Raw genomic sequence first — 26,075 nt, 5'->3', positions numbered from 1 at the left:
TGGCGACTGGCAAGCGGGAGGAAGATGGCCCTGATTGCAGGCTAGGCCTAGGGACCCTACCTGCACACGATTTTGTGCGCTGGGCCTCTAGTAGAAGTATATACTTCCTAGGCTCCTTGTTCCAAATGTCCCCTGTTAAATTCAGAAGAGTCAATACTTCTTAGTGGCATGGCTTGGTGAGCCCAGATGACCTAACATTCAGCCAGTTATACAATGTACACTGTGAACAGTCAGGTGGTTACTTATATGTTTGTCCTGTTAATATTCGTTATCACAGGAATTTATCGTTTACACCTGGTCTGTACCTTCATCTGCATACCAGCCTTAAGTAAGTTGACGTTTAATTATCAGCATAAGGTGAACAGTTATCCAGATGACAGCTGACTTCAGTATCCTTTACTATCCTAACTTACCCGCTACGATATTTCACAAGCTGTTTTCTCATTTTTGTAAGTGATTATTGTCACCATAATGAGAAAACCGGAGATTAAGATGGTCCCTCCTAAATCTTGGGGGTGGATTATAACCTATCTAACGGAAAACTAGTAAGGGACTTGGGAACAAATGTAACAAGTATAACCAGCCACTCTGCTTCCTATAGGAAGTGTCACAATGTTCATTCTGACCACAAGTGGTCAGGGTCTAGGTTTTGGCCTCTTTGGAAAGTTACCCACCCCCAGAACTGTTCCCATTGTTCTCCTCTCACTCCCTTTGACAATCCAACACTTTGAGCTGACTTCTGATTGGTTTAGGGGAGTGAAGCGGAGCCACCAAACCCCAAACATGGCTTCTTCTGGTTGCCTGAAGGTTTGTCATCTAGATGTTCGCACCATCCCATACAAAGCATTTTTGGAATGTCAAATAATTTTTTTTTTTTGGTATCTATCTGTGAGTTGTGCTTTGTGTTAATTCACTTTGTAGCTTTTATCTTAAAGCAGTCTTAAACCACAGGTATCCTTGTGAAGAAAATCTCATTGGATGGGTAAGAGGTTTTAATAAGTATGGGGTTTGAGAGGAGGCGCCCTGCAGGTGGACAGCCTAGGCATTGATCCCAGCTTCTGTGCTTTGTTGCTGCAGGACTTGGGGCAAATTTCCTCCCCCTTAAGCCTGTTTCCTCATCTGTAGAATGAGAGTAATAATCGTGCTGCCGTATAGGTTTTTCATGAGGGTGCATGTAAAGGGCATATATAGTAGGGCGTGAGTTCATGACACAGTAGGAGCTCCTTGAATGTTATTGCTACTGTTACTAAGTATTACAATTACTACTCATACTCTCTTTTTCTCCTTTCTGTGCGAGTTCCTTTGCTGTTATTTAAGGTTTGGTGATTAAGTACAGGAAAGGCTTGGAAATATAATAGTTTAGTTTCCAACATGGAACCTGTTTCTAGTGTTGGTAGCAATCATTCATTTAACACGTTTAACAAACTAACAAGTTTTTCCTTGAACCCCAGACTGTGTTCCTTTTGAAAGTCTCAGAGGGGGTTACATACCCTCCATCATCAAAGCCTAGAATCTTTAGAACATAAGCTTGTCTCACAAAAAGCTTGGTGTCTCTGTTGCCACCACAACCTGAAACTAGCGGGTTAGAAACCACAGAGAGCCTACCACATGCTGGAGGGGCCTGGAAGGGCCCATCACAGTTTCTTGTAAGTTGTATGTAGACAGCTCAGCCAGGAACCAGTCTGGCTGAGAAAACTTAAAAAGTCTTCTTTTTTCCCTTCCTCTTTATCTTTCTGTTCAAAAGGATCTAAATTGTTGCCTCTAGGAAGATTGAATGCATAGACGAGCTCTTAAAGAAGTCTACGCAAGAATGTACTGTTTCTTTGAGGGTGAGCGGGTGTTCGATATTATTTTTTTTAATATATGTTTTTAATTGACTTCAGAGAGGAAGGGAGAGGGAGAGAGAGAGAAACATCAGCGATGAGAGAGAATCATTAGTCGCCTGCCTCCTGCACACTCCCTACTGGGGACCGAGCCCACAACCGGGGCATGTGCCCTGACCGGGAATCAAACCATGACCTCCTCCTTGTTCATAGGTGGATGCTCAACCGCTGAGCGGGTTCAACATGGCCAGGTTCTCTATTACTTCATAACTATTTGGGGTTACTATCTAAAGAGGATTTAAAATCATATTTTCTGTCCTCTTCCTCTTTTTGTTCATAGTTGTATAGTCTTTTCTCCATGCCTAACCTAGGAAACTATATAGTCCTCGTATATGTGCTTGTCAGCATTGAACCCGGCCAGTGCCTTATTGTGTTGGACAACGATTGAACTTTAGTTTGAGAAGAGGAAAGCTAAAGGTTTATTTTCAGCCGAGACTGGTTTGGCTCAGTGGATAGAGCATCGGCCTTCGGACTGAGGGGTCCCAGGTTCGATTCCCTTCAAGGGCATGTACCTTGGTTGCGGGCACATCCCCAGTAGGGAGTTGTGCAGGAGGCAGCTGATCGATGTTTCTCTCTCATCGATGTTTCTAACTCTCTATCTCTTTCCCTTCCTCTCTGTAAAAAAATCAATAAAATATATATTTTTTAAAAAATTTATTTTCATATCAATCCACTAGGGACCTCACATGTTGTCACATTTATTACGGCCCCAAAATTCACTTTATTCTTAGGCAGCGACTTGTGGAACATTCGTGTAAATCTAGTCCCGTCCTCCTCGCGTGTAAGTCCCCGTTCAGCCTGGTGGTTTCTGACAGCCCCACTGCTGTTTAAAAGGCCTGGCCCCATGTGACCGTATTGTCTTCAGCGGAGTCACGTGAGACACTTTACGGTTCTGGGTCTCACATTTGGTTTGTTTTTCTTTGGAGCTTTACTGGAAACCAAACACGATTGCGTACAAGCTGCAGAAGCAGGAGGGGAAGTTGGCCAAGAATCAACTGCTTTCTGTTTGGTCTGTCTGAGGCAGCTGACCTTTTGGAAGGAAATCGCTGCTCTTTGCTTCTTCCTGTAACAGCGCAGCCTGTCAAAGAGCATGGACGCAGAAGCCGTTATCCTGGCCGATGTCTCGGGCGACAGCGCCGTTCGGGTAGCGATGGGCGTTTTTCCGCGCACCTGCTGTATGTTGTAGGGATGGTCACTCGCGTTCGTGGTGCTAAGCTAGCTGTGTGTCGCTATCCCAGGAGACACGGAGCCCGAGAGAATCTGTTTCTAGAAAAAGTAGTTTGTTTTAGCAAAAGCAACTGTATTTTCTCGCAAAGCGCCCGTGTCAATGCTGTGGTAAAAGTTACCTTGTGCACAGGTTTAATTCTTCTTAATGGTGAAGGTCCTGATGTCATTATTATTTCTTATACTGGGCAGCCTTTTTGTCACCAAGAGGCGGAACATGTTGACTTTCTAAGACACGGTGAGTCCTTATCGAAATGTCATTTCATCTCAGAATTAGAATTAGCCGCTTGCCACCTGCTGCCCCGTCGTTGGCCCCGCGTTTCTGCAGGACGCGTTGGATTTAAACACAGTGAGCATCGTCCTCCACACAGTGGCATTATCCTCGGAAAGCTGCCGTCAGTCGGACTTCGCAAATGGCACATCATCCAGTGAGCAAACAAAGGAACTAGCTGATGAGGCGTTTCTCTCCTAACAGACACGATTTTAGTTTTCCATTAATTTTAACCAAAACATGGTTAGGTTCACTTTCTATTTTGTTGTGTGTGTGCGCGCGCGCAATTTTTTGTTTTGTTTTAAAGGATTTACATTCAAATAACCGTCTGTTAGCAAGAATGAAGTAGATTCTGATTATGGTAAATACAGAGAATGAAGCTACCTGAAAGGGGGTGGGGGAGAGACAGGAAATGCTACCTTCTTCTGCGTCAGTTTGGGTTCGGTGGGTCGTGTCCTGTTTCAGTGTCCTTCGGCCTCTCTCCCAGGTGTGCTGTTGGCTGTTGGGTGAGCGCTGATGTGGATGCACATAAAGGTGTAAAGCATGGCCTAGGGGGAATGATCTCAGGGCTGCCTTTCTGTTCTTGGGAACCGGCCTGAGGGACCCGGGAGGGAATGCAGACCTTGCTGTGGCTGTAAGTGCAGGTTCTGGGCACAAAGTTGATGTCAACAAAACAGGATCGAGCCCCCCAGTTCCGTTGGCCTTTTTGAGTAGGAGCCAATTTAGGAACCACTGGCTAAGGCCTTCTGGGATCTGGTCTTGTAACTCTAGCCCTCTGGAGGCCTTGAATTATTACCCTTAAACTGTCAAGGACCTGCTCATATGCCAGTTGTGTTCAGGTGTGTCATTAGGGGTAAGGGGAATGCCGTTTTGCAAAAGGAGTTTTTAGAGAGAGTGGAAGGGAGTGGAAGAGACAGAGAGAGAAACATGGATGTGAGAGAGACACATCTATTGGTTGGCTCCCCCACGCGCCCCGACGGGGGCGGGGATCAAGCCTGCAACCGAGGCAGGTGCCCTGGGTCGGAACCAAACCCGAGACCCTGCAGGCTGCCGGCCGACGCTCTAAACACTGAGCACACCCAGCCGGGGCACAGCAGATGTTTTTAGTTGCCTGGAAAGTGGTAGTGATGTCGTTTCTTCCCAAATGGGTTTTCAAGTTGCTAAATGGATTTCAACACAGAGAGAACGAGAACGCCTCAAGCTGCGGGCCCCTGTGGCAGGACGGCCTGGCCTGCAGGACAGCATCCTCTCGCCTGCTGCACAGAGTCTGAGACGCCTGATGTGTATGTACCGCCAGGGGTCATTTCCAGGCGAGAGCACGCCTCTACTCTAATGGCTTTTTTTTCCCCTTAGATTTTGAAAAAATTTAAAATTACTGAAAAATTGAAAGATTAGGACAATGAACACTCATATACACTTTGCCTAGATTGACCAATTGTTAACAGTTGTTACATTTAGGGAACACCTCTCTCTCCCTCTCCCCTTTGAAAGTAAGTTGCAGACATCATGACTTTACCCTTAAATACTTGAGTATGTATCTACCAAGAACAAGGTCATTCTATATAAACTCAATGCCATTATCACTCTCAGGAGCTGTAACATTGATACAATAATATCCAATATACAGGCCATGTTAAAGTGTACTTAAGCCCAACTGGTGTGGCTCAGTGGTTGCGTGTTGATCTACGAACCAGGAGGTCACAGTTCAATTCCCGGTCAGGGCGCATGCCCAGGTTGTAGCTGAATCCCCAGTGGAGGCATGCAGGAGGCAGCTGATCAATAATTCTCTCTCATCATTGATGTTTCTATTTCTCTCTCCTTCTCCCTTCCTCTCTGAAATCAATAAGAATGTATTTTTTAAAAATGTAATTGAAATTTTTAATTGTCCCAGTAATGTCCTTTAGAGCCGTGGTGTGGGTTTTTTGTTTTTTTTTTTAAACTATGTCCTAGGTAGTTATCATGTTTTTCTTAGTCTCCTTTAATCTAGAACAGTTCCACATTTTTCTGTCTTTCATAAGAGTCTCACAATTTGTATTTGTCTGATTGTTTATTCATGAGTAGAGGCGAAACATTTAGTGTGTGTGTTCTTTTCAGTGCGTCACATCTGGAGGCATAAAATGACCGTTTTGTCCCATGATCGGGGATGTTTGATTACTTGGTTAAGGTGTTATCCACCAGCTTTTTCCACTGAATACATACCCCTTCCCTTCTGTGAATAATAAGTAATAGGTGAGGCAATACTTTGACACTGTGTGGACTGTCCTGTTCGCCAACAAGTATCACGTAATCGTTTTAGCAGCTATGATGATCCTTGTCTGAGTCCACTCTCTTTATTTATGGGATCGTGTGTGCTGGGCCAAGTTATATTTAGGCGACAGTTTTAAATATATGATAACCCACTGATTAAGACTTGGTCTTTATATTTAGCAAATAGCTGCCCTCCCTCCTCCTTCAGGCCTCCCTTCCCCATTCTACCTCCTCCCCCTTTTCTCTTCTTCCCAAAATAATATGTAATCATTTGGCTGTGACGTAAAGATTTATGACTGATTGTCTTCCCAGAATATTATCATCTCTATTGTTGCCTGGGCAAATTTTTCCTTGTTTATGTTTTTGCAAGCCAAATACTTTTATTCTTTCTGTTCTCGTCCCATCTGTTTAATAATCTGATTTTGTTAGAGAACTGCCTTCCTGATTGCTTATAAAGTAGTGTTTAGAAAAAAAAAAAATTTAAAGAGCAGATGGCTCTGGTATTGACCTACTTCTACATGGGAAAGTTTTACTATAACCTTCTTACTTGATGTTAGGCCAGCTTTAATAGGAACAATGCCTTAATCCTTTATTACTACTATTCAATACTTTTCTGTCTCTCTAGGGTCCTACTGCTGGGTAACCATCACCACTGAATGCACGTAATCATTGATATTGACACAACCAGGGAACTTGCTGTTTATAGTGTTTCCAAAGTCCTTTAGTCTTTAAATGGCGCTGATCTGATTAACAGTTATTTTGCTTTTTGTTTTTTAAATGTATTTTATTGATTTTTTACAGAGAGGAAGGGAGAGAGATAGAAAATTAGAAACATCAATGAGAGAGAGAAACATCGATCAGCTGCCTCTTGCACACCTCCTACTGGTGATGTGCCCACAGCCAAGGTACATGCCCTTGACCGGAATCGAACCCGGGACCCTTCAGTCCGCAGGCCGACGCTCTATCCACTGAGCCAAACCGGTCAGGGCTGATTAACAGTTTTTAATCCTTGTTCCTTGCCTTATACTTTTCAGATTAGAAGCAGTGTTTATACACCTTCTGTTTCATCTGCCAGTGAGCCCAAGCCTTTGCCCAAATCAGAGCTTCACAACGTTAGGTCTCTTATTCCAATCTCTTACTCATTTTCTTTCTTTAAATTATGAAATATGGCAACATACAGAAAAGTACATGAAATAACATGACCAGCCACCACAAGTCCTCAAGACAAAGGGAGCATGGTAGAGGGGGAGAAGGACAGCCTCACGGGCCAGACTGCCCATATGTTGGCGCCCGCAGAAGTACGGGATCTGGAGCAAATACGTCACCTCCAGGAGAAACCTGTCCCCATTGAAAGTCACTCCCTGTTACCTCAGCCCTTGGCAACCACCCATCTGCACTGTCCCTGTGGGCTTTCCTATGCTGGACATTTCATATAAATGGAATTTATAATATCTGGCCTTTTACGTCGGGCTTCTTTCGCTTAGCGTAATGTTTTCAAAGCTCATCCATATTGTAGTATGTCAGTACTTTATTCCTTCAGACATAAGAATAATATTCCATTTTATCCGTTTTATGTTTCCATTCATATTCATATTACTCCTTCTGCTGTTGATGGACCTTTGGGTTATTTCTACTTTTTGGCTATTATGAATGCTGCTGCTATGAACATCTGTGCACAAGTTTTTGCAGGCATGTTTTCAGTTCTCTTAGGCATATGTCTGGGAGTGGAACTGCTGGGTCCTATGGAAATTCCTTGTTTAACCTTTTGAGGAATTGCCAGCTTGCTTTCCACAGTTGCACCATTTTATAATCCTGTTTAATTTGCTGACTCTCAGTTCTCTCATCTATAAAGTGGGGATTATAATAGGGCTGACCTCGTAGGGTTTTGTGAGGATTAAATGAGTAGGTTCAGAGAAGCGCTTACGGTAATAAATCATACAGTAGGTGTTCTGTGAGTGGTAAATCTGATGGCGGGTAATAACACTAATAAATGTTACTTTAATTCATTTTTCAGCCTTATTTCTAAAATTTCCTTTATTTATTGGATGAATCAAAATATTTGTTGCTCATAATTCGTACTTTCATTAGTAGGAGTCAGATTGTCCTTGGAAAGAACAGGATTTTTAAATTATTTTTTTGGAGTTTAGTGACAGCAGGTCATTTCATGCAACATTGTTTCATTATAACGTTGAGGTGAGATCCCATAGAAACGTAACTCTTGTTTACATCATTAGCCGGTGGCAAAATTGGTTTCATTATACATCGTTTTGCTTAAAGTTGCAGAACCTATCGGTGACAAGACTACTGTATTTACGGCAGTCTTGCTCTTGGGACACCACCCATCACAATCTTACCCTCTCATTTGGAGGTGAGCCGGTAACAGTCCTCCCAGTGCCTTCCCCTACTTAGGTGACTTAGCCATTGTGTCTAGAACATGAACCCTATGTTAGAGACTGGGATGGGATGGGATGGGATGGGATGGGATGGGATGGGATGGTGGCTGTGGTAGGATGGAGGATAGGAAATGTAAAATGCTTTATTTATTAATTATTTTATCCTCACCTGAGGCTATTTTTTTCCATTGCTGTTCAGAAAGAGTGGAAGGAAGGGAGACAGAGATAGAAAAACATTGATGTGAGAGAGATAAGGCAACCCTTCACCTCCTGCTTGCGACAACACAAGGGGGGTGGGGTGGGGTGGGGTGGGGGTAGCGGCAGGGAGCAAACCGGTGCTCGCGCCGACACTAACCACTGAGAACACTGGCCAGTGATATAAAATGCTTTAAATCATACCCATAGCCCTGGCCCATGTGGCTCAGTTCCTTGAGCGTTGTCCTATGCATCAAAAGGTCGCTGGTTTGATTTCCATTCAAGGCACATGCCCAAGTTTATGGGTTCGATTCCTGGTTGGGTGTGTGAGGAAGGCAGTCAATCAATGTCTCTCTCTCTCTCTAATTTTTAAAAACATATTAAGAGCATAAATTAGACACATAAATCCAGCAGACCAGATCCCTGCACACATTTCATGCCTCCCACTCCCATCCCAAGCTGGAATTCCGTCACGCAGTTGGCCCATTTGCATTGGGACCCTCTGTCATGTGCTCCCCACATCTCTCAGCCCAGAGCTGAGCTCTGGCGTGACTTTGGCCACAGTGTTCCAGAAGAATTCAGAGATCGTGATATTTTTCTTTACAAAGTTTTCTATTGTATTTTTAAAAGGGAAAGCGTCTAATAAAAAGGTATTTATTATTGAGACAAAATTGTCCCTAAGTCCCAGCCACTCATATAATTTATTTGTTAGTGGGCATTTACTTTTATGGTTTTCAGTAAGCGGGTATCATTATGAGCCATTAAACTTTGAAACCGTTTTTTAACGATGGCCTGAGGGTCCGCGCTACTTGACACTCCCGAGTCACATCCAGAACTATAGCGTCAACGTCAATAGCTTACACTTCACAGCATTCTGCATCCCACACTGTGGCGGGCTGTTTGGAGCGCTTATGCACACCAAGGGCAACTGAGCAGCACTCGCATAGTTCTCGTCTTCGGCTAAAAATAAGATTGTGAATCCATTTCCCAGTCTTTAGAGAAGCCCCTGTGATGATTTACCAAAGACACAAACCACTTCCCTTGTCAGAACATCACGCATCGAAGAGGGAGCTGCCGGTAAGGAAGCAGAAGAGAGAGTGTATTGAGGCCAGGGGGGCGCAGTCACCGCGGTGCAGAGCCACAGGACCGGAGAGAAAGGGCAGGGACCCGGCTGGGCGGGTGCAGGTGTCGCCTGGTAACGGGTGTGGAGAGTGTCGACACGCATGCAGAAAAGCACTAATGCTTGGAGTCTAGGCTTTATTGATGCGATTGGGGAAAGTGGTGGTATTTTTTTCTCCCTCAACCACATATGTTAAATTGTTACATAATAATCTCAGTAAGCCATCCCATAGTCCATGTATATAATTTTTAGTTAAAAAGTAAAAATGATTCTGTGTTATTTCGTGCATTTTTATTTTACATATTTTTACTACTCATAGGCAAAACCTACTTTCTCTATCAAAGCATTTTCATGTCGTGGAATTATAAAGTACATTGTATTTATCAAAATAAGGTGGTTGCCACCTTATATTCTCCAGCTGTTATTCTTCAAGTGTCATTTTAGAAAATAACTATTATATTTAGAGCCATAAAAATATTCTGACAAATGCTAACAGCTCAGCATCCCACTATTGGATAAAAACTACGAACTAATATAAAACACAGGATAAGCCCTAGTTTGGTGAGAGCATTGGACCTGAAAGGTAGCAGGTTTGATTCCATCAAGGGCGTGTACCTCTGTTGCAGGCTCTATCCCCTGCCCCGGTGGGGCACGTGCAGGAGGCAACAATTGATGTGTCTCTTTCACATCGATGTTTCACTCTCTCTGCCTCTCACCCTCCCTTCCAACTCTCTCTAAAAATCAATGGAAAAAATATTCTTGGGTGAGGATACAACAACAACAAACCCACAAAAAAACCCACAAGAGAAAATAAATAGTGTGACGTCTATATAGTACCCCTACATATGTGGCATAGCACCATGGTCTTTCTTAAAACAATAATAGGCCCTGACCCAGTGTGCTCAGTGGTTAGAGCATCAACCCATGCACCGAAGGGCACGTATCTCGGTTGCATGCTCAATCCCCGGCCCTGGTTGGGCATGTGCGGGAGACAACCAATCGATGTATCTCTCTCACATCGATATTTATCTCGATATTTCCCTTCCTCCCTTCCTTCCCCTCTGGTTCTCAACCTTCTGGCCCTTTAAATACAGTTCCTCATGTTGTGACCCAACCATAAAGTTATTTTCGTTGCTACTTCATAACTGTAATGTTGCTACTGTTATGAATTGTCATGTAAATATCTGATATGCAGCATGGTCTTAGGCGACCCCTGTGAAAGGGTCATTCGATCGCCAAAGGGGTCGTGACCCACAGGTTGAGAACCCCTGCAAAAAAAATCAATGGAAAAAATATCCTCAGGTAAGGATTAACAAAAACAAACAAACAAACAAAACAATAATAGACTCCCCTGGAATATGCTCAGACAGCAGGACATGTGAAATATTTGCCACATATTTGGTGTGTATTTAATCACTCAGCAAGTGTTTCTTGACTACTTGCCATGTCAAGCCACTGTGCTAGGCACTGCACTGGGGACACAGAAGTGAAAAACAGTGCTCTTTTCACTCACCATTCTTCAGAGATCAGTGGAGAAGATAGACAAAAACCAATTAACAGAAACTAAAAGGAAAAATGACAGATTGTGGCAAATGTTATTAAGGAACAAATAGACCATTGTAAATATAGACTCATCCAAATTGTGAAGTCATCCCAGTTATAAAATTTATTTCCATTTCTTGCCTGGGCATTTCATACTGGTATCTATAGATTTGACCAAACTGTGTGTATACATTTATTTATGCAACAAAAAAAGTTACTGCTTGCTAATGTGCCAGGCACTGTTCTAGGCCCAAGAGAAGAAGCAGTGAACAAAACAAAGTCATTGTGTTGTGGTGACTTCTCCCTGGTAGGGAGACAGTAGACAAATATGTGATAAATGTCAGGAAGTGATCCATGATATGGAGAAAATAAAGTAGACGGAGGATAGTGACCAGAATGTTAGGTTACTTGGGTGGATTGAGAAGGAGTCGCTGAGGAGAGAAACGTTTTCCTTCTTTTGTCTCTTGGGTCAATCCGGTTAATGAATGCAGGATGCAAGATTGTTTTTCTATCTGTTGGTATCTTTCCCACAGTCGCTACAAGAGCTATGGTGAGGTCTTCTCTCCAGTTCCCTTCACTAAAAGAGATTAAAACCTGCATTCTTTTCTTCATGCTTTTTTCATTCTTCCGTACGTGTAAATGCCTAAGTGCCTTCATCCATCCACCCATCCATCCCTTTACCTTTTATCCAAAAAACATGCTTCGGTGTCTATTCCAAGTTTCCAAAATCTTGGGACATGATTTATTTGATTAAAAATTACATTGTACAATTAAATGCCTTCCAGATGTTTGATGATCACGTGGAGGGAGCTCTTCTATCCAAGAGTCCTTCTCCCAGTAAACTCTCAGCCACTGAAATGTGAGGTCTTGGGTGATCTTAGGGATCCCAGCCTTCATGCCCCAAAGCTCTAAATAAAATTGCACACCCCTCAAGTGCTCTATAGCATTGCACAAGCCTAAAATAGGTAACTGGCACCCTCCCCACACCTCACTGTTGGCTAACTGACTAGTCCCATAAATAGCTCAGTGTTACACTTATTGGACAACGATAACTAACAGAGATGGGATTTTTGTTTCCTAACACACACGTGTAGTCTCTGGTGTTCAACAAAAGCAAGCTCTAATTCACTGGACCCTGACTGTAACAGCTCTTGGGAGAATTGTGCCAATCAATAGCCAAATTAATTTTGGATGGGATTAAAGGTAGCCCTGCCTTATACCAGAGTCTACATTAGGGATCAGTGTTAGAGCAAGATTCCGTGTTAGAAGTCCCTTCTGTGTACATGAAAGTAATGTTACCGCTGCAATCAGGTTAAGCCCAGAGAGTTTCTGCCAAATGAATTTAAAATTCTCAGTTGGTTCTGAGAAGGCATCTTGGTAGTTTTTATAAGACCGTTTTTCTGAAATCCAGAGCATATTTTAAAAATCTACCCGTATTGGAATATAATGGTTCTTGTTTCTGACTCTTAGCTGGAATGTATTGTTTTTATGTCAGAAAGATTTTTTAAGGCTATAATTTAACAGAACATTGCTTCATAAATTCCTTAGCAATAACTCAGAAGGTGAACCTTGGGGTATTTTTCCAATAAAGTTGTGCCCTTTGTGTGCAAAGCATTGTTGCTTAGGTAACCTAGTCATAATACATAGGGTTCAATCCATGCTTTACATATTTTCACTTTCCTTTTACTGGGTCTTTTTCAAAATGGCAGTATGTTTATTGTAATTCTTAAAAGTCAAAATAAGAATCTAAAACAAGTGGTTTTTTAAAAATCCCCATGCTAATTATTCCTCATTACTGTTCAGATGCTGCTTACTGTTGCTTCAAGTTCGGAACAAAAGTGAAGAAAATGTCTATGATATCGAAGCTATAGGCAGTTCTTCCCCTTTGCACTTTTGCTTCTAGAACTTCAGTATATTGTATAGTCAGAGCTTTATGAACCCACCTAGATAGCTTCCCATGGCCACACGGAACACCCACATCCTGAAAACGTTGTAACGCTAAAATTCAGTTCAAGAACCCGGATCTTCAGTCTACCAAAAAGGGCTTAAAAAGCAATTATCTTTAATAACTATATTAATGTTTACTCTAGTGGATTTAAAAGGGGAAGAAATAAAACCACCCAAACCACCAATTGTTTGTTTAGCAGATTGTAAACATGGCTGTGTGGATCCAGGCCCAGCAGCTGCAAGGAGATGCCCTTCATCAGATGCAAGCCTTGTACGGCCAGCATTTCCCCATCGAGGTGCGCCATTACTTATCCCAGTGGATTGAAAGCCAACCTTGGTAAGTGAACCGACTTTTCTCCATCATATTTCATAAAGCACAAGCTTATTTCTTTCTTTCTTTATTTATTAATATATTTTATTGATTCTTTACAGAGAGGAAGGGAGAGGGATAGAGAGTTAGAAACATCGATGAGAGAGAACATCAATCAGCTGCCTCCTGCACACACCCCCCCCCACCCCCCCGGGGATGTGCCCACAACCCAGGTACTTGCCCTTGACCGGAATCGAACCTGGGACCCTTCAGTCCGCAGCCGACGCTCTATCCACTGAGCCACACCAGTCAGGGCAGCACAAGCATATTGAATTTGGAAGATAACACGATGGGGACTCCAAAACGTATACCTTAAAAAAAAAATAAAAAATCCTGACCCGTGAAGAGGTATTTAGCGCCATCTGAAATTTTAGAAAGATAGAATGACTCTTAGGATTTTAAAAATAGGTTATCTTCCACCCGACCGGCATGGCTCAGTGGCTGAGCATTGACCTATGAGGTCACAGGTTGTGGCCTCGATCCCCAGTGTGGAGCGTGCAGGAGGCAGCCGATCAATGATTCTCTCCCATCATTGATGTTTCTCTCTCTCTCTCCCTCTCTCTTCCTCTCTGAAATCAATTTAAAAAATATTTTTTTAAAAAACAGGATATCTTCTCTTTAATAGTATATTCTGGCTAACAACATTTGAACATTGCCGTTAGTAAAAACCAATTAACAAATGTTTTGAGGGCCTGTAGGGTGCCTCGCAGAGGCGTAGGTAGTAGAGTTCATATGAAAAAATTAAAACCTTCGTCCACATAGAATTTAGTGCTGAATGGGACAGATAAGCTATGTCCATTCACATAATTTTTAAAAAATGTATTGTTAACAAATTTAACAATGGAGAGACATTGGTGTTTTCAAATTTATATGTAAATTATATGTACACATAAAGACTAAACGACGATACACCAAAATATTAACGATAATTATATCTTGATGGCAGATTTAACAAGCATGTTTATTTTTCCTATTTTCCAAATCACTCTGTATTATATATTCAGGGGGAATTGTTTTTAAACGCTTTTAGAATTAGTACAATGCAGTCAACTGATAGGAATATTTCTCACTGACATTATTGCACGCCAGGCAGTAGGACGCCCGCTGCTCTGCTCCGGGCCGGGAGCAGGCTGGTTTGTCACCAGCCGGTCAGTCTGATCTGACAGACTCATCCTCTGCTCCAGGCGTGCGCCATTGCGGGTGGCGTGGCCTCTCCGACAGAGCCCGGGAGGAGGCGGCCTTTATGCTGCTGTTCGAGGAGGGCTGTATCCCTGGCAGTCACGCTGCCTGGGAATAGTCGCAATTGTGTATTAGTAGCGAATTTCTCTCCAGAAACGAGAGAGCTCCAGGAAGGCAATTTTCTAGGCAATTAAAAAAAAAAACTCAGCCCCGTGTAATTAAGTGAGAAAAAGGAGAGCTAAGTGTGAGCGTGTCAGCTGCACCTTGCGTAGTGCTTTTCCATTTCCTTTTCTTTTTTAAAGATCTTGAGGAGTTCAGAAAAACATTAATAGGAGGTTTCTGTTTATTTAAAATGTCATTGGATAGAATTTCCGCGTTGTCTTCTTACTGAGCAAATGTTAAGAGACTTGTGTTGATATTAAAGGAAATCTGAATTTTATTTAGTTAAAAAGATTTTTTTCCAATGACAGTGGCATACAATATTGTATTCGTTTCAGGTATACAACATAGTTATTAGACATTTATTTAACTTACGAAGTTACCACCTCAGTAACTCTAGAATTTTCCTTAGTTTGGGTTTTCTTAAGAATATAAGGATTTTAGCCCGGCCGGCGTGGCTCAGGGGTTGAGCGTCGACCGATGAACCAGGAGATCACAATTCGATTAGGGCATATGCCCAGGTTGTGGGCTCGAGCCCCAGTGTGGGGCGTGCAGGAGACAGCCAATCAATGATTCTCTCTCATCATTGATGTTTCTGTCTCTCCTTCTCCCTTCATTTCTGAAATCAATAAAAATGTATTTTAAAAAAAGAGTATAAAGATTTTAATAAAAATGTCCAGTTCTTCATGTTTACGGTAAGAAAATATTTGGGGGGGGGGGCCTGGGGAGAAGGACAGAGAATTAAGTACAAGAACCAGTACTTGTTTTCCATGAGACTGGATCTTCTCAAGAATGGCTTCCTCGGACGAGGAGCGTTATTGCCGGTTGACACAGGGGTGCATGCTGGGCCGCCATTCCTTCCTTCCAGGCTTTTAGTTAATATCTATTTTATTTAGTCCATAGACCATGCACATTTAACATTTGACTTTCTCTGCTGCCTTCTCCAAGTGCATAGTTCAGCACATCGTTTGATGAAGTCCGTTACCAACGTGTGGTACTCCTGTTTGTGCCTCCATTTGAAATTAGTTGCTAACTGACACGATGGGGTCAGAGGTGACAGCACTTTTTAGCGAGCACCGAATCTCTTGTTTGGCTTTAGACTCGAGCAACAGCAATTGAATATTATTTCAGTCTGATAGCTGTTTGGCTTCTCCAGTGAGCTGAGTAATTAAGTTCTGCCAAATAGCAACTGTTGCCTTAAATTGTTTAAAACATGAGCGTGTCGGGGAGGGGGGCTGAGAACGGGGAAGGAGAGAGGGAGGAAGGGAGGCCATCCAAGCCCTGTCACCGTCGCCTGGCTCTGCATCAGTACAGAGCCTCTGGTTCCCTGGGGGAGTTAGTGTTGCCTGCAGGTCCCGCGTCTGCGACTTGTGTAAACGCTCTAGGAAGAGTCTGTCTGAATGAATCATTTCCAAGGCTTCTTAGAAACAGCAATAAGTGTCGTTTCACCTGCCTAAAGAAAACACTTTATGTGACATTCGCAACATACAGAACCATTCGAGGGTGGGGGAAAAAAAAGTAAACATTCTCGACATTGTGCCGCTTACACCGTGAAGGGGTGACTGTAAATAGGAAATTACCGGAGCCCCGCTTCCTTCAGTGTGCACAGAGCACGTCCCTCTCCCTTCATTCCCAGCGGGGAGCACGGGCACCACAGCAAGTGAGTAGGAGGAAGAGCAAGGGCAGCACATTGTTAAAAAAAGAAGAAAGACAATAGACTCTTATCCAGTCCACTCAGGCAGTCAGTGGATTAGGGTTAGGTGCATGCAGGCATCTAGTCCATGTGAATGGAACTCTCCTCAAATGTGCAGTGAGCTTTACGCCGAAATCTCTTTAGCCAGAGACAGGGTGTGATGTGTTGAGGCTGCATTGATACAGGCTCATGTGCATGTATGTATACATATGTATGTAATTTTTTTCCCCTAGGGACTCAATAGATCTTGATAATCCACAGGAGAACATTAAGGCCACCCAGCTGCTGGAGGGCCTGGTGCAGGAGCTGCAGAAGAAGGCGGAGCACCAGGTGGGGGAAGATGGGTTCTTGCTGAAGATCAAGCTGGGGCACTACGCCACGCAGCTGCAGGTGGGTGTGAGCGCCGGGGCGCCGCTGCCGGCCCCGGCGGGCCTCCTCCGTTCGGCACTCCCTCCAGACAGTTTCCTTCTCTTCAGCCCAGCGCTGTCGTCGTCGTCCTCGAGCTGCCCGCATAAAGCTCCTGTTGTTTATTGTCACGGTTGTGGCTCTTTTTAAACTTTGTATTTGAAAATAACGTCAAGTTCACAAAAAGTTGCGAGGTTGCTACAAAGACGCCCATTGTTAGCATTTGCTTTATCGTGTGCTCTCCGCACACACACGTTTTTTTGGTCACTTGAGAGCAGGTTGTGCACATCACGTCCCTTTGCCCCTAGTACTGCAGCGTCCGTTTCCTAAGACTGTGCGCCTTCTCTTACATCCTTGTCATCCTGTCATCACCGTCAGTAAACTGGGCGTTGACAGAACGCCTTCGGGTGACTTTACGTCTGTCTTCCCATCTTGTCAAATGACTTGATGCCCTGTAGGGCGTTTATTTCCACCCCCTCCAGTCCAGGATCCAGTCCAGCGTCACATCGTGCGTCTAGTCATCGTGTCTCTTTAATTGCCTTTAATCTGGAACTGTGTCTCAGCCTTTCTTTGTCTTTAGTGACACTGACACTCTGAAGTAATTCAGCTCCTCTACTTCTTAAAGATAAAATGTATCTCATGTTGGGTTTGTGTGGCGTTTCCTCATGATTAGATTCGGGTTACACAACCCTGATCCGCACCCTGAAGGCTGTTGTGTCCTTCTCACGGCACCACATCTGGAGACATACAACGCCCCTCTCCCCGTCGCTGGTGGAGCGATTTGCATTGCCCAGCAAAGTGGTGTCCAGGTTCTCCTCTGAGGTGGCCGTTTGACGTGTATTCCTCCTGTGTCCGAGAATGATGCCCTAGTACTTCGGGCACATTAGGGCGCAAGAAATGAAGTACTCTTACCTTCTTACGTAGCTGGGTTTTTTACAAGGTGCTTTCCTTGTCCCCCGTTGATATTGGAGGAGCAGCATAGCTCCTGATTACAGCACCGTGTCTCTAGGGGTCTGCTCCAAGGCGGGGTTAGGCCCGTAGCATGGAGGGGAACAGAGTGATGTCTGCTCTTGGATTCTTTCAGAGCACGTATGACCGCTGCCCCATGGAGCTGGTCCGCTGCATCCGGCACATTCTGTACAATGAGCAGAGGCTGGTCCGAGAAGCCAACAATGTGAGTGTCCCCTGGGTGTGGGGAGAGGAGTTGGGAAACCCCATCTTGCCCACTTCCCTCTGGACCCCGTATGTCATGATGGCTTGGGGCGCACCTATCAGTGTCTCTATAAACAGAGTCTTATTCTAAGAGGCAACAGGAAATAGAAGGCTGTACTCTGCCCTTAACTGATGTATAGCCTGATGAGCTTGCAACCACAAAAGAATGTGCACAGGTGTGAAGTAATTCAACCCCCAATGAATAATTTTTCAGTCAAGTCATGTCTATATTCAGGTGAGACTTCTGCCCGCCTTCTCTCAGCCAGCTGGTGAAGGAATGGATCAGACCAGGTCACTTCAATGCCTGGATCCACAAAGCCCTTGTGGATGCCCCCCCACACACACACACCTGTCACTTCACTTTGGGGTCTCCAGGATGATACCTGGGAGAGGTTCCCCTGATTCCCTCTCCCCTCAGTCACAAGTAGGTCTTGAATGAGAGCAAAGACACTGTGTGTTCACCTGCCTGTTCCCCACTTTGTCCCCAGGGGTCATCATCATTAGGAAAACCCAGGTAACTTTGAAGGGAATTAGATGGACCGTGATTGGGATAGTCTGGTGGAGGCCAGAGCTGCACTAGGAATTCCTGCTGTGTCTTAGGAGGATGCCATGGTCCGCCAGCGCACCCTTTTCTCCTCTTTTCCGACTCTACACCAATTCTCACAAATGATGTTTGCAACTCCTAGGACTCAAAGTTAAGGTTTTGGGGTTTCATCCCCGTGATAGGTGCTGGCTGATCCCTTGCATTGAGGCCTGAGTGGTCTCCCGTCCTCACTGCTGCCTGCACTCTTCCCCCGCTCTGTGTCCAGGGTGCCTCTCCAGCCGGGAGTCTTGCCGACATCATGTCCCAGAAACACCTTCAGATCAACCAGACCTTTGAGGAGCTGCGGCTGGTCACGCAGGACACCGAGAACGAACTGAAGAAGCTGCAGCAGACGCAGGAGTACTTCATCATCCAGTACCAGGAGAGCCTGAGGATCCAGGGTGAGGCGGGAGTGGGGCTGGGAAGAAGCTCAGGTCCTGTCGGGAGAACCAGCTGCCTTTCTCTGGAGCATCGGGGACTCGTTCGCGTGGGGAAGATGAGGCCTGGGAAGGGGAGAAGGCAGAGGCTTGCCTTCGGAGAGTGTGGCTCCCACTCAGGCTTCCCGTACCCAGCCGGCTCCTGGTCTTGCAGGAAGCGCTCCCAGTCCAGTAGACAGCACCCAGACGGTGGTTTTGTATGTGTTAAGTGCTGCTTTACTCTCTGAGCAGGGCCAGTGTAAGGGCTCAGGACTGTGTTTCTGGTGACAAACTTCATGTTCTGCACAGCGATTCAGAGAGGCCATCCTGGGGCACATCAGTTGCCCGTAGACAAAGGCCCCCCTTCCTGGTGGGAATCCAGCCTGGCAGTCTGGGTACGGAGAACTTCAGAGTCAGCCCAGAGGCTGTGGAGCCTCAACAGCACCCTCTGCTGTCCTTGTGGGGGCCTGGCAGTGTGGCAGTGGTTTCCTCAGAGAAGCCTTTGCTGCACCAACCAGCCATTCACACACACACACACAAAGACACACGCACACGCACACGCGCACACACGCATGCACACGCACGCACACGTGCACACACACACACGCACACGCAGTGTGCTCTTCTAATACCGCGCGTGTGGGCACCGTCCTGTAATTATATCGATACTGTTTATTAGCTGTGTCTTCCCCACTAGGATGTAAATTCTTTGAGAAGGGACTGTGTCTTACATCTCTATACCCTCAGGCCAGCACACTGCCTGAATCACAGTAGGTGTTGAGTAAATGGTGGGATGAGTCTAGCATGTCTCCTTCCCATCTGATTCCATACCTGACTGGCCCTGGGGCGGGGTGGTGGGGGGGTGGAGAAAGCCCACTTCCCAGATGGGGGAACAGGATAGCCAAGCTCTTAGTTCTCTCCCAGACTGGTCACCATATCGATGATCCCATTCTTGGGTTTTCTGTTTCCTATGTATGGGTTTGGGTTTGGGTTCTGGTTTGGGCTTGTACCCATCAGGCAATGTCAGTTCAGTCTCATTTATCAAGTTCACCATCAGAAACACAGACTATTGATCTGTTGTGCAGAGAAGGCTCAGTTCCCTCCAGTGGAGCAGACAATTGCCCCACATCTCCTGGCGTCCTTCCCAGAAACGTCTGCAAATTGCCCGGAGAAACCTAACTGGGTCGCTCGCAGAGGGAGGCCGCACCAGGTGTTGGGGACACCACCACCTCCCTGTGGTGGCAGGATCCTGAGGTGGCCCCCAGACGACCCTGCTGTGCTCCCTGCTGGACGATGCTCTCCCTGCTCAGGCCCCTGCAGTGAGATGGGAGCCGTCTCTCTGAATGCCCTTCTCGTCTGGGCTCTTCCTGGCTGTCTAGAGTTGCTTTGGTCTGTCCCAGCCTGTGCGACCTTGGGGCAGGGCCTAGGTCAGTGTGACGTGGCCCTCAGAGGCCTGCCAGGAGCTTGACCAAGACAGGCTGATGCTCACATCTTCTTGACTCAGCCCGAGGAAGGACACTGGGTGTTCAAAATGGCTCTTGGCTGCCCATAATTACCCCAGAATTTAGGCTAGTGTTTCCCTAGGCGGGGGATGGGATTGCAGGCTGTGGAGGTGAGCAGGTGGCTTTAATTGGGAAATGTTTGATTGCTTAATGTGGGTTATGAATTCACGGTGTTTTTATATCATTCTTTCTCCCTTCCCTATGTCTTAAGTATTTCATAACTGATGTTTTTAAAGAGGGTAATTATGCCACACTGACTCCCTATTCCTACCATCGATGAGCGTCCTAAAGCTAATATGAAGAGAATTGCCTCCGTTTCCTGAGAGAATATTGCTACTTTTTTTTTTCTTAACTTATTTAATTTATTTTAAATCCCCACCTGAGGACATGGAGGGAGAGAGAGAGAGAGAGAGAGAGAGAGAGAGAGAGAGAGGGAGAGAAACGTTGGGCATTTGCCTTCTTTGGGTGCCCTGGTGGTTGGGTGCACCAGATGATGCTCAACCCACTGAGCCACTGCAGCAGGTTGAGAATCTTGCTGCTTTTGTGCAGGCCCCTCCCTCGCTCTCTTCTTTCTTCTTCATCTTCTCTCTTTTCTCTTCCTGTTGGTCAGCTGAGCTCACAGTGACCCAACCTGGACAAACTCGAGAGGCGCCTTCCTGTGCAGAGAACCTCCTCTCCCTGAGGAGAGGCAGCTGTGCCCCAGGAGGCGGCACAGGCCCAGGAGCAGGGCCTTCCCTGGCGAGGCCGAGGCGGAGAGCTGCTGGTCCCCGTCACCCTTCAGTCCTGTCCCGTAGCCCATTGAGCAACAAGGACTAACTCTCACCCAGAGCTTCCACGTGCCAGGCAGCTCCCTGAGCATTTTCCATATCAGCGCTTTTCATCCTTCCTTCGGCCGAGGCAGGGAGCAGGCTCCCCGTTTTGCACACGGGGAGACTGAGGCACAGGGGAGTGAGGGGATTCCCCCGAGTCCACCCCGCTAGCAGGTGGCCAGGCCGAGGCAGACGAGGCGGAGTGGCTCCAAGCCGGACCCCAATGTGGCGTGAGGAAGGCGGGCCCCAGCCGTGTGGGCCGGGGTGGTAGGATCCTCCTCAGCTGTCCCCACAAGCTTCTGTCTCCTCGTCCCTAGAGGGGAGCTCAGAGTTGGGGGCCAGGGAGTGAAGCTGGCGCCTCTCCGGGGCCCTTGGCTGCCAGATCCCTGACTGGCCGCTGGTCAGACACGTCCCCCTGAGGGTCTTGTCTGCAGAGCAAGTGAGTGTGGTCTCTCTGGGTTTCCTGCTGGAAGCTGGGGGTCATGGCCATGGTGTCCTGTCCCTCCTGCAGCTCAGTTTGCCCAGCTGGCCCAGCTGAACCCGCAGGAGCGTCTGAGCCGGGAGACAGCCCTGCAGCAGAAGCAGGTGTCCCTGGAGGCCTGGCTGCAGCGCGAGGCCCAGACGCTGCAGCAGTACCGCGTGGTGAGTGGGGTGTGCGTCCCTCTCCCCCGGGCGTGGGGGTCCACCTCCTGAGCTGTCGGGGACCGAGAGAGGGACAGGCCCGGACCCCGGGGGGCAGGAGGCCTGTGGTGCCTGTGAGGCAGAGCGGGTCGGGGGGGCAGGCCCGGCCTCCTGAGTGGGGCCCCGCAGGGCTGTTCCCCAGGAGCCAGAGGGCCTGCCCCCCCCCCCCCAGGAGCTGGCCGAGAAGCACCAGAAGACGCTGCAGCTGCTGCGCAAGCAGCAGACCATCATCCTGGACGACGAGCTGATCCAGTGGAAGCGGCGGCAGCAGCTGGCCGGGAACGGGGGGCCCCCTGAGGGCAGCCTGGACGTGCTGCAGTCCTGGTAAGGGGGGGGCAGGGAGGGGCCGGGGGCCGGGGCTCAGGGTGGTCTGCCAGCTGCTTATTCTGCTCCCGAGTTCCCATGTGCGCCCGCTCGCTCTGCCCGGTGGCAGGCCTTCCTTCACCATGGTCTGGTTCCCGACACAGACCCTGGTGCCCCGTCGTGCCCCTCCCTGGGAAGGGAGTCACTGTGCTGGCGGGTGGGGGGGGCGGGGGGGCAGGGCCGGGTGCCCTGGGCTGATGCTCGGCTGGTCGGGTACAAACCAGGGTCACGCCTCCTGCGTGTCTGTGTTTCTGGAAGTCAGGGCAGCCCCTGTCCTGCTCTGCTTAGGGGACAGGAGTGGGCGCTGAGGTGTAAAGCCTTCCTGGGTGAGCGTGGGGCTAGGTCCTGGGGGTTCACCCCAGCCTGGAGCCTCTTCACCTTTGGCCTCGGGGAGGGGTGAAGGCCTGTCCTTTCCTTTGGCCCCGGGGCTGGGGTGCAGGTGTGAGAAGTTGGCCGAGATCATCTGGCAGAACCGGCAGCAGATCCGCAGAGCTGAGCACCTCTGCCAGCAGCTGCCCATCCCCGGCCCCGTGGAGGAGATGCTGGCTGAGGTCAATGCCACCATCACAGACATCATCTCCGCCCTGGTGACCAGGTGACTGCTGCCTCTCGGCCACGCCCCGCCCTGCATGTGGTTGGCCTGGGGAGGCAGGGGGTGCTTTGCAGATGGGGGGGCTCTCACTGGCACCCTTGTCTCTCTCTGCTCACACCCTTTCCCTTCTGTCCCCAGTCGCCGTTGACCTTTCCCAGTTTCTCTTGTGAGCGCTACCTGGGCTGCCCTTGCTTCCTGCAGCCCCGTGCCAGCTGCCGAGTTCACTTCCCTGCCTCCCCTCCCGCCTCCCCACGGCTCTCAGTGGCCCCCCTGGGAACAGGGTGTTGGCCACGTGCCCTTCCTCTGCCTGCCGAGCCCTGTGTGCGGCCTCCTCCCCACACGGGGACCGGAGCCCTGTCCCCTGAGGCAGCATCTCGTCCCTTGGGTCCCCGCAGCACGTTCATCATTGAGAAGCAGCCCCCTCAGGTCCTGAAGACCCAGACCAAGTTTGCAGCCACCGTGCGCCTGCTGGTGGGGGGGAAGCTGAACGTGCACATGAACCCCCCCCAGGTGAAGGCCACCATCATCAGCGAGCAGCAGGCCAAGTCGCTGCTCAAGAACGAGAACACCCGCAAGTACGTGCGTCCTTCCTGCGTCGCGGCCCCTTTCCTCGCGGCCTGGCCGTGGGTGGAGGGGTCCTCCTCAGAAGGGTCCCGTGTGGGGGGCCCGGCAGCCCTGCTGGCCTCTCTGGCTCTCAGAGAAAGAGCAGAAGGGGTTCTTCTGTGCAGATAGTACGACATGGTTTCACTTAGTAGGAATTCACTTAAGAAAACTTTTGTATATTTTATGTATATTTATTTCTTGTGTTTTATGGAACTAACGTGTCTTCTAAATGACGTAAATTTTTATTTATTTTTTAAATATGTTTTTATTGATTTCAGAGAGGAAGGGAGTGGGAGAGAGACAGAAACACCAGTGATGAGAGAGAGAATCATTGATTGGCTGCCTCCTGCAGGCCCCCCACTCGGGATCGAGCCTGCAACCCAGGCATGTGCCCCTGACCGGAATCGAACCTGGGACCCTTCAGTCCTCAGTCTGTCTGACTCTCTGTCCACTGAACCAAGCCAGTCATGGCATGACATACGTTTTTAAATACCTTCTGTGGTTCCTCCGACCCCGAGCATATCTCTGCCCGCTGTGAGCCGAGAGCCTGCGGGGGGTTTAGAGCTGCGTCTCTCTCTGATTGGCAGCGAGTACAGTGGAGAAATCTTGAACAACTGCTGTGTAATGGAGTATCACCAGGCCACGGGCACGCTCAGCGCCCACTTCCGGAACATGGTGAGGTGGAGGGAGGGGAAGAACAGATTTCCCCTGCTTATCTGAGGACCTGGCCGCCTGAGTTTTCTCCTTTGCAGTCCCTGAAACGCATCAAGAGGTCTGACCGTCGTGGGGCAGAGTCAGTAACCGAAGAAAAATTCACAATCCTGTTTGAATCACAGTTCAGTGTTGGTGGGAATGAGCTGGTTTTTCAAGTCAAGGTAAAGCCCTCCCTCAGCAGTGTGTCTGTGAGCACTTTATTCACACAAGAATTGTTTGGGTCACATAGTCCCTTTTTAAAAATTTTTTATTGATGAACAGAAAGTGAGGATGGATATTTGTTACTTGCTCCCTCCCCCTCACCTTGCACACACACCCCAAAAGGTCTCCATACTCTCTCTTTAAAAAATACATATATATATCCTATATAATAAAAGGGTAATATGTAAACTGACCCTAACAGCAGAACGACTGGGAATGACTGGTCACTATGACACACACTGACCACCAGTGGGCAGACGCTCAATGCAGGAGCTGCCCTCTGGTGGTCAGTGTGCTCCCACAGGGGGAGCTCTGCTCAGCCACAAGCCAGGCTGACAGCTGCCAGTACAGTGGTGGTGGGAGCCTCTCCTGCCTCCTCAGCAGCGCTAAGAAAGTTCCGACTGCAGCTTAGGCCTGCTCCCCGCTGGCAAGTGGACATCCCCCGAGAGCTCCAGGGCTGCCAGAGGGATGTCTGACTGCCAGCTTGGGCCCGATGCCCCAGAGAGCATCCTCCGAGGGGTCCCAGACTGCAAGAGGGCATAAGCTGGGCTGAGGGACTCCCCCCCCCCCCGCCCCAGTGCACAAATTTTTGTGCACCGGGCCTCTAGTATACATATATAATGTTCTTATTGATTCTAGAGAGAGGAAGGGAGAGATAGAAGCATCAGTGATGGAATAAAATCATTGATCGGCTGCCTCCTGTATGCCCCCTACTGGGGATCAAGCCCACAACCCAGGCATGTGCCCTGTCCTGGAATGGAACTGTGATCTCCTGGTTTGTGGGTCGATGCTCAGCCACTGAGCCACACCGGCTGGGCTGTACTCTCTCTTCTCTGTGTAACTTAGAGAACTTATTCCATCCTTCAGAAATACCTAATGAAACCTCTTTTACCATATCTGAAATGCCTAAGATTTTGCCAATGTGGAGAAGTCATATTATTCCCGGAGCCATTCACATTCTGTGCCCCAGGTGACATTCACTGAAGCTTGAAGAATGAACATGTTGTGATTGAAAAAAAGAAGAGAAAGGGAAGCAGTGTGGCTTGTGGGCGCTCAGCCCTTCTGTGTCTTTGCAGACCCTGTCCCTCCCGGTGGTGGTGATTGTCCACGGCAGCCAGGACAACAATGCGACAGCCACGGTTCTCTGGGACAATGCTTTTGCGGAATCTGTGAGTTGATCCCTTGGGCCTGAGGGTCTCAAGGTCTTGATGCTGGTGTGATGAATCTCTTTCACGTGTTATCCCCAAAAGAGCATAGAAAAAAAAAATGCTGTTCTTGTTGGCGGGAGACAGAAGGGAGTGTGTGTAGGAAATGGAAAGAGGATGGGCTTGACGCCAGGCCCAGGTTTCAGGGCAAGCTGCCCCATGTCCTCACTCTGTGGCTGTGGGAAATTCACTTTCCCTCTCTGAGTTCAAGGCCCCTAAGTGTCTACAACCCAGGATCATAATGCTCCCTAGTGTCGTTAGGAAGATAAACTACATAACATACAAAATGCTTGTCTCAGACTCCATGCTCAGGAGCTTTTGTTTTGAATCCCTGGGTGAAACCATACGTGGAAGTTGGGGCTCCCAGGTTCCTTCTGGAGGTGCATCCTCTCAGGAGGTGCCTTTAGCTCAGAAGTTGCTTCCTGTCATCCTCCTTCCAATAAATGAGGGTGACATTTAGTTGCCAAATGTTAGGTTCTGTGATTCATCCCACGTCTCTCATGAAGAATGAGAGTAAGGGTAAAAACACAATTTTATGGGTTTATGCACCCAAATGCTCTCTGAAT

At 47.6% G+C, this 26,075-nt stretch overlaps 1 protein-coding gene across 1 annotated transcript in view; it reads left to right on the top strand.

Moving 5' to 3' along the window:
* STAT5B (signal transducer and activator of transcription 5B) overlaps positions 1-26,075 on the top strand; it is a 58,106-nt gene that overhangs the window by 21,097 nt on the left and 10,934 nt on the right. The window contains exons 3-13 of the mRNA XM_081109427.1: positions 13,023-13,159; positions 16,457-16,613; positions 17,713-17,802; positions 18,650-18,824; positions 21,662-21,792; positions 22,004-22,155; positions 22,634-22,789; positions 23,182-23,361; positions 23,977-24,064; positions 24,142-24,264; positions 25,381-25,473. Coding sequence (XP_080965553.1) covers positions 13,032-13,159; positions 16,457-16,613; positions 17,713-17,802; positions 18,650-18,824; positions 21,662-21,792; positions 22,004-22,155; positions 22,634-22,789; positions 23,182-23,361; positions 23,977-24,064; positions 24,142-24,264; positions 25,381-25,473 — 1,473 coding nt within the window. The 5' untranslated portion in view covers positions 13,023-13,031. The remainder of the gene's footprint in view (positions 1-13,022; positions 13,160-16,456; positions 16,614-17,712; positions 17,803-18,649; positions 18,825-21,661; positions 21,793-22,003; positions 22,156-22,633; positions 22,790-23,181; positions 23,362-23,976; positions 24,065-24,141; positions 24,265-25,380; positions 25,474-26,075) is intronic.

This window comes from Myotis nattereri (genome assembly GCF_964212035.1).
Source record: "Myotis nattereri genome assembly, chromosome: 16".
NCBI lineage: Eukaryota > Metazoa > Chordata > Mammalia > Chiroptera > Vespertilionidae > Myotis > Myotis nattereri.
The sequence above is the reverse complement of the archived record's forward strand: the minus strand, read 5'-3'. Positions and strand labels throughout refer to the sequence as shown.